The 9,242-nt window shown below is 33.0% G+C and overlaps 1 protein-coding gene and 1 non-coding gene across 2 annotated transcripts; both read right to left on the reverse strand.

Moving 5' to 3' along the window:
* Positions 1 to 27: 27 nt before the first annotated feature.
* TRNAE-UUC (transfer RNA glutamic acid (anticodon UUC)) lies at positions 28 to 99 on the reverse strand. Its single transcript has one exon. It is a non-coding gene; the product is annotated as a tRNA-Glu (tRNA).
* A 615-nt stretch (positions 100 to 714) lies between these two features.
* On the reverse strand, positions 715 to 4,778 carry LOC105119822 (uncharacterized). The gene is made up of 6 exons (XM_011018015.1): positions 4,364 to 4,778; positions 3,628 to 3,680; positions 2,542 to 2,651; positions 1,544 to 1,711; positions 1,245 to 1,469; positions 715 to 1,143 (listed from the first exon to the last, which is right to left on the reverse strand). The coding sequence occupies exons 1-6, from the start codon at positions 4,511 to 4,513 to the stop codon at positions 1,037 to 1,039; spliced, it is 813 nt and encodes a 270-aa protein (XP_011016317.1). The 5' UTR covers positions 4,514 to 4,778; the 3' UTR covers positions 715 to 1,036.
* Positions 4,779 to 9,242: the final 4,464 nt, after the last annotated feature.

Here is a 9,242-nt window from a genome sequence, read left to right on the forward strand (position 1 = left end):
AAGCGCATACCGTTTTAATAAAAAACATTCCGTTGCCGGGAATCGAACCCGGGTCTCCTGGGTGAAAGCCAGATATCCTAACCGCTGGTCGACAACGGAGCACTGGTCGGTTCGTGTCATTTGTTAATTTATTTCTACTTTGTTTTGAGAAACCAGCCTTCGCACCGTTAACGAGCAAACATCATCTTTGTAGAGATTAAATGATATAGCCATCGCCGGTAACTAAATCATGCTGTTCATCAACCAGAAATAGTAATAAGTTCCGATATTAACTCTAGCTATGCTGAGATGTTACAGGGAACGCTGCCTATATATCTGATATGTTTTGATGTGAGCGTCTATGGACACTCTCTGCGCCAGTCTTGTCTTCTGTGGTATTGCCATCTCTCTGTCGTTCTTCTCATTGGTTTTTCCTGTCGGTACCTCCTTGTGTCTTGTGGTCTCCTTTTGACATATGTCTAGCCAATGGCAATGCTACTTTTTTTCATGCTTCTTTAGGCTGCACATCCTCTCCGCCTTTCCCTTTTGTCCTAAAGAAACTTCGGTCCATGGAGGTATCATAATAGTGTTCTCAGAGTCAAGAGAGAAGACAGTAAACAAATAAAAAACCCTTCTTTAATTTTCCTTCCTAGAGAGGTCAAATGAGAGCAAAAACTTGTGAAAAGCAATATCATTTTTTAACAAGGATTAAAACAAAAAAGAGCCCAGCGTTCGTGAAAGCTTAACAATGCAATTTCCGATTTACTTCAGATGACTGAGTCAACTTGATGAAATCTTATAACATTCAAATCATATCAATCATTAACCTCCAAAATCAATTCTGCTAAGGGAAAAAAAAAAAGTGTAATTAGACATCCAGAAATCCCATTCAGTATTTCTCGGAATTAAAAACTAACCCTTCAAAACATAAAAATTCTAACGCTTCTACTGATTAGCAGTCCAGGACCATTGCTTCACCCTGGGATGGCGCAATACTGCCTGGCATTATATGCACAATTCTTCTTGAAGACTAAACCTGACAAATTGTTGAAAACAACTATACTGGTGGCACTGCGAATTTACCAAGTCCTGTTGCATGAACAGCATGTGAATCCATTGTGTTCAATATCTGTGGTATTGACATTCCCCCTGAGATGACAATTTCTGCCTCGCATGAAAAAGGAAGCACGAGATTAACATCCTATTTGTTGAAACTACCAGAGGAGTTGCTTATTGTATATTGGTATGGACTACATAACTCTCACCAATTCCTTCTCGAACTGAGAGATTAGGTCTCATAATATCCTTCGAACTGATGAGGAAAATATCTCCAAGATAAAGGTGGTTGGTAGGCACATAAACACAGCACAGTTCCTCTGCACCCATGCTTCCACGAAGAATAACAACGGATGTGATAAATCCAAAAGCATATTCCCCATGACGTGGATGCCTTATGATGGCCACTTCCTTGAAGGCGTTGGAGCTCTGATCTGTAAAACAAATTTATCTCTAAACTCCATGTTCAAAAAAACCTAATATTAGGAAGGGAGTTCATTATCCAAACCTGGGGAGATTGCTGCACTGATTTGTTTAGAAGCAGAGTATATATAGCTAACAAAAGGCATTTTCTTGATAAACCATTCTCCCAAGCCAAGAACAGAAGCTCCCAACCATGAGGACATGAACACACCAATCAGGAAGATGAAAGATATGGAGGTCACAAATCCAAGACCTAATTACAAATTAGTAAGAGAAAAGTATTTTTCAGAACAGAGAACGCATAGCACATTCACAGCTCATGCTAAATGGCTAATATTATAACAGCTAGAATTTCTGGTCAGATTGGACACAAGATAAAAAATATTTGGGCTGGTTTGACTTTTTTTTTGTTTTTATATATCCTAAACAAGAATCACAAAAACATAACGATTTATCTCATTTAAGTCAATGTAATATGCTTTTGTAGTCATGACAGAATTATTGCTGAGCGGTGAGCACCGTTTATCCTAACAGCTCAAAGTGAATATCCTTTGGATATCAGTTCCTTGAAAATGGTAGATGACGATTATTTATAAATGAAGAATCTAGTAACAAAAAAAAGAGAGATTTTCTACCTATTAAACAGAGGTTAAGGTTCTGCATGGTTAAAACGACACTGATAGTGGGGCCAATCTGTTGCCTGGCCAACAGAATGATCATAATGCCAGTAATGGGGTAGCTTTTAGCTTCCAGCTGATTATTTTAAGAAAATTGATTATCCCCTTCATATAAATCCCTCATAATTCTTATAGCGTCCTCACAGCTAAAGTAATAACGGACAACAAGCTTCCCATCATTTTTTTAATAAGAAACAAACTTCCCATAAATAAATGGCTTAAATGAGAGCTTCCACTACTCTAAAAATCTCACTTCTTCATTACCTTAGAATAAACTATTTCATTGCTATGTCCAGATGATGCTTTGAACATCAAATACATGTTAAAAAAAATGCAGGTATCTGTGAGAAGAGAAAGAAAAAATCTAGTGAACTATGTAATAGAATGGGAGAATGTTTACACCCACCAAATATATTGACTCCAAAATGAGCATAGATTGGAGAGAAGAATCCATCCACAAAACTAATAAACCACCAAGTGATGCAGAATGTGATGGCCATAGGAAGCAAAATGACACTACAAAAGCAAAGCAAATTCTTGTTATGCACCAAGTAAACAAAAATGTATCAAGAAACTTCCATGATTTCATCTTAGGAGGATGCAGAGTTGAAGACATTAGTCATGCCACGTGGAACAATGTGATAATGTGAACTGTCAATATCTACATTTCAGTATTGTGAAAGGCTACAGTAAGACATGCATGCACAAAGATAGTCAGATAGATATGACACATAAACTCTTCTAATGAATGTTGTATTTTTGTATATGGAAACCTTGAATCATGCAAATATTTCATGACTATCAGTATTGAAATCATCAGGTTTGAAATACAATTCAGGGCTTAATTTGCATAGACTGGCACTCTAGCCAGAATGCAGGGGACTAGACAAGATAAATGCGCAAGGAAAGATCAAGAAATTAATAGTATATATCCATTTAGTTACAGAGTTAGCACAATGGAAGACAAACATATTCCCGCCAGATTGTTGGTTTATAAGGTCTTCTATCGTATGAGAGAATGAAGGTTTATTTCAGGAATCTTAACTGCTAAATCCTAACCAATTGGATTACTAGGGCGCATGCAAACAAAACTTGGACGCAACTGACCAGGCTTGAGAGAATATGAATACAGATACAAGGCTGAGAATTCTATGACCTTACCAAAATTCTAAGACATTGTCATATACATCAAAACCTGAAAATCTTCTTGATAACCTCACTACTTTGAAACTATGATTTAAGCGACTTACATTATTCTAAAAGAAACAGCATGATGAGGAGAGAAGAGGCCATAGGCAAAATTTTAAAGAGGCTACAAGCAAAAGTTTGATCATCTTACATTATTCTAAAAGAAACAGCATGATGAGAGAAGAGGCCATAGGCAAAATTTTAAAGAGGCTACAAGCAAAAGTTTGATCATCAATGGATAAGTGAATACAAAAAGATGAATATGTATTACAATATCGAAACTATTGAGCAGAAAGAGGCTAACCATCCAGACATGAACTTCTTCGAAGCCCAGCTTCTGATGACTTTAGACATTGCCTGCACGACAAAATATTAAGATTATTTGAGTTAGGTAGGTTTCAGACACATTGACATAGAAATTCTAGCATGCATCAAGCCACTCTCACTTTAACTTGCACTCATGTATTATGATTACATTTACTTTTACCTGGTACTCATTAGAATTTCCTTCAGCACATCTAACATCTCACAATTAAATCATCGATCAACTCATCAGACTTATTCACAAAAATCTAGAAAGTAATTAGAAATCACTAACAAATGACTACGTAAACAATTTCAAGTTTAGGCCGCATCCATGGACTTCCATCCGAGATCTACCAAACATGTGGGCAAGCCAATTTGCATGCGCCCACAATATTAGTCAACACGCGCGCGCGCATAAGCAAGGGGTATCCATGGGTCCTCCACACCACCACAGCTAGTTCTTTATTTCTTCGAACTAGTCTTGTCATGTCATTTCATGTCTAGACCTAGACGCAACAAGAGTCCATCTTAATTTTTATAAGAGAGCCTCACGCTTAGCTTCCAGTATCATATAAGAAGTAACATAACATTACAATAACCTTAAAGCAATCTCAGGAAATTGACCTACTCTCTTTCAAAACACAACAACGAAATTCGATAAAACTTGACGAACACTATCAATTTAAATACCAGACAAAAAAGAGGAGAAGAAGTGAATATGAAAAAGTGAGAACCTCTTCGCTGGAGGAGTGATGAGAAGAGATGATAGGAGAGACAGATTCAGAGGAAGAATTAGACCCTCCATTGGTAATGATATTGTTAATAGTAATATCTGGATTTTGAATGGGTATTAAACGCTCTAGATCCCTGTCTCTCGCTGCCATTTCTTTCTTTCTGTTTTTCAGCTTTTCTTTTGGTAATTCTCCTTTCTCTCTTGCAAGCTGGGAATTCCAACGAATGCGTCCTCTCTCTAACGAACCTGCATCGACACGCGGGCGTTTTAACTGTCTCAAAACAAACAATTGCTCGCTGCAAAATGGGCTTCAGATGTGACGTGCTCTCCCTGTACAAAGGCCCAACGAGGTTGAATATCTTCCTACTGTGCCTTTCGTCCCAAAACGTTATGGCAATGAATTGTGATGAGGCCTCGGAATAAAGAGAAGCCCAACTAGGCCCGAAAAAAGGAGAAGACCAAAAGAGAGGGAAAAAAATATCAATCCAGCCGGGCTCTAGAAAGAAAAAGATAAGGAAAGAAAACAATGGAATGGGGTCCAACAGGACCCAATATTTTGGCCCAGTTGAGCCCAATATTTTTTACCTAACTTGACCTAAAAGAAATGAAAGAAAGGGAAGAAAAGATGGCTAGCATACAAAAGGAAGGCAAACTTGGCACGAAAGCCAAGAAAAATAGAGAGAGAAAGGAAATAAAAGGGAGAGAAAATAAAAATAGATCATCAAAATACTTCTAAATATTTACATGTCTATCTAAGAAATAGAGCTCGCATAGAAAAAAAAGAAGAAAACTTGGCATGAAAGTTGGGGAGAATATAAAGAAAGGAGATAGAAGGGAGAGAAGAAAAATAGACTGCCAAAGCATCATTAGACATCTATTATTGACACGTGTCTATCCAAGAAGTAGGGCTGGTGTAGGAAGAAAAGAAAACTTCACATCAAAGATATAAAGAAAAAAAAAGAAAAATAGATCGTTAGAGATCTACCATTAATGTGTCCTACCTAAGAGGTAGGCCTCATAAAGATAAATCCAACAACATAAAAAAAAAAAACGGTATTTGACAAACTTAAAAACAGACCATCAGAGATCTATCATTGACATGTCTCGTAAATTGTGTGGGTGACGAAAAGCAAACAATACAACAATCTTGTTAATATATTGGCACATGTAATCTGTACGCCAAACAATTTTTCTTCATCATTTTCATTTTAGTCACTAATTCTTCAATATTGTTTCAATTCAACCCAATTAAAACTAATAAAGGCCCACCCAAAGAGAGAAGAGTTTAAGAGGATAAGAAAGAGAAAAAATGCTCAATTGACCTAAGCATAGCCTAATCAAACCTAACAACAAAAAGAAAAGGAGAAGGAAAAAGAAAAAGAAAGGGAGAAAAAAATTGTCTTGCTCTTATCATCATTACCACCTATCAGTATTCTTTGTTTTATGCGATGCCAACGTAATTCTCCATTTTACAAGCTATTTCAATGGGTGTATAAATTGTCAATATCATGCCTGCTTGAAGGTTCTATTTCAAAAATGGATATTCTGGCACCTACATGAATAACTTGTTTTCCAAGTTACCTACATGATAAAAATAATTATTTTACATGATTACTCTCTCATGCTAGGTATATTAATCTACTCTCCATAAGACAATTTCATATGACTTGCGATGTACAAATAATTAAGGTCGCTAAATAACAATATATGATAAAACAATAAACATAATAATCAGAACATACTTTCTTCTACATTATCATTCTCTTTTTTATATATTCCTTTCCTTTTATAAATTTGATAGCTTAAACATAAGAGAGTTTCATGTTATAAATAAAGGATTTGTTTACAGGATTTTATAAGTCACTAGCCTATTCTAATTTTAAAAAATAAAAATAAAAATAAATCTAAAGCCAATAGCACCAGCTGTAAAGAGACTTAAGTTTAATTTGAATTTTTTTTTAACACGCTCACCCTTTCCATTAGAAATAACATATCTATCAACAAGATACTCAATCTCCCTTATAATGAAACCAACCTTAGAGTTAGAAAAAGATATGGAAATTTGCTTCACAACTTTTATCTAAAGTATAAGAACATTAACTTTAACCATCACTTCTAAAATTCTCCTCAAACACATATGAGATATATCTTTCTCAATGTGCTTCATAAAAAATCACCTCTAAAACAACATTTAATTTAGTTTTCTTTTCATAAACATCACAAACCAAAAATTTTGCACGTAAATCTTCTCTATCAACATTATTTTAATCATCCTTGTTGAATTTAGATAGTTGATTTTAATTCATAAAGAAACTAGAATTATCAAAACTTTTAATATCAACATCCTATTCATCATGATCAAGAAGTTTTCTTATCTGTTCATGCCTCTGATATGGGTTCTTAAAATTATTCGTGGATTTGTGATCACTTTTCTAATGATCGTTCACCTTCACTAGTTGATGGGTTAATTTTCTAAAATGTCTTTGCATGTTTTCTATCACTAGTTCTTAAACATCTCTTCTCAATTTTTTAATTTATTCATGCATGTCTTTTGTCACCAGTTTCTAAATGTCTCTTTCTTAATGAAGAACCTCCCCATCCTCTTCTACATGAGCATGTTATGTTCTATTACTTTTTATAATCATGATTATTCCAGCATACAACAAGCAAATAACCACTAAAATCGTTGGGCTTTAACACTAACTAACACAAATGAAAACATAAACAAGAAGATAATAATCTAGAAAAACAAAATTAAAGCCAAATAAGATTGTCTTACAAAAATATAATTCATTTTTTTATTTATAAAAATAAAAGTCTGATATGTTGTTTTAAAGTGCAAGCTAAACAATCATATTTATACTAATCTTAGGGCTACCTTGAAGAGGAAAAGAATCTTAATCAATAATCATAGATTTATTTTAAGGATTCTTAAACTTAAGAGAAAAAACATAAAATCGCTAATCATAAGTTTGACGTCTTTTTTATTTTAGGTCCTTTAATTATTATTTCTTTTATTTTCGACTAATTTCAACAAAATATTAGTTCTTCCAATAACATCAATTAATTAACAAAACTATTTATCCACACATCTACTTTCTGGTTCAAGAGTGTGATATATCTAAAAACATAATCATATTAGGTATGATTAAAATGATAACTTATGATAAACAAGTAAATAAGGTAACTATTCGTGTGCATTAATGTAATTCCTCTATCATTAAATGAAATATAATATCTTTAGTAATTCAATAATTTCATCAATTTTTAATACAACATCTGAATAGAAATAAATTTATAAAAATATCAGAAGTGTATCACGCAAACTCATATATTTAACTTCAATTTAAATCAATTAAATTTTTTAATCATCCAATACACCAGGTATTTATTCCATTAACTAGGAATTTAATTCTCTTAACTTGCCTATTCATCAGGAAATTATTTTCCTTAACCTATCATCTCCGTGCACCATATCATGCTAGGCCATTCAATTTTTAGGCCACTACCCCTCCCCCCTATATTTACTACAAATTTAAATACCAAAAAGTCTCATATTCAAACAAATCCAAATGAAGTTTGGAAATGTCATTCACTATACAAAAGGTACACTAGATAATGTATATATAAATATTTGTAAATCAACTAGAACTATTTGATTTAATGGCTATTTGTTTACGCAACAACTTTGTATTTTAAAGCAAATCACACAAATAATATATTTAGTAATGCTAAAACTCACTTTATTGTTGATGTGAGACCTATATATAATGTGTCTTAACCGTAGGTTTATGGAAAACAGCTGCTAACTGCTCCCCCGTATCCTGCAAACAACAGAGATTGTCTCCATTGTTCACTTGAACAGTGGAGAATGTCTCCACCTCTACTATTTTAGCTAGACTGGATCCGGTCCAAAGCTAAATACATTGAACCAAGTCTGATCCAGTTAAAAAAATTAATTTTTATTTTTAATTGTGTTTTATTTAAAAAATTAGAAAGAGATAGTTTGATTACGTAACATTTGCAGAATTTGATCGCAATCTCAATGTTATTGCTGATGATATTTTACTTAATGTTATTGTGCGCTTAAGAAACTAAAAAAACTGTAGTCCTTGGATGAATTTCGTACATGATGGAATTGTAAATAATTTAATAGAATAATAAAAATATTTTATATAAGTATTATTTATTTCATGATATAGATAATAACAATAGTTAAATCTATAATATTTAAATTAAAAATCATCAATAAACACATACACTTCAATTTGAAAAGTATTCTTTTAACCAAACATATTAAACCATTTTTTATTCAATTTTAATTTCAATCATAATTTTAACCAAATATATATAAATATAAAACCAACTTCAACCAAAAATATTTTTTAGAAAATAATTTTTTAAAATTATAACTATAAAAACGACCATAATATTAAACACACTTTTATTAGTGGTTGACATTGGTTCATCACATTTTTAAATTAGTCCTTTAACTAATATCTTATTCATTTCTGATTTATTTTTTTCATTTTAAAAACAATGAATGTTGGAGAAAAAAACTAATATTAAGCTGTTCAAATAACAACTTCATTATTTTTTAATACCACAAAAGTTAATTAATTATTTCCAATGAACTGCAAGAGTTATCAATTAATTAATTTCAGTGAAATATAAGAATTAAGTAATAACGAATTCAAAAAAATGCACGGCACGACATAGAGTGATAGTACAAATCAATCATTTAATAATTAATTTCAATTTTTTTTTATTTGAGTGCTGATGCTTCTTCTTCTTCTTGTTTTTTTTTTTGATTTACGTGAGGTGTCCGGGCCAGCTTGCGCGCACCACGACTAATCCTCACGGCCCACTGAATACCCTGC

This window comes from Populus euphratica, unplaced genomic scaffold (assembly GCF_000495115.2).
Source record: "Populus euphratica unplaced genomic scaffold, PopEup_1.0 scaffold3653.1, whole genome shotgun sequence".
In the NCBI taxonomy this organism is placed as follows: domain Eukaryota; kingdom Viridiplantae; phylum Streptophyta; class Magnoliopsida; order Malpighiales; family Salicaceae; genus Populus; species Populus euphratica.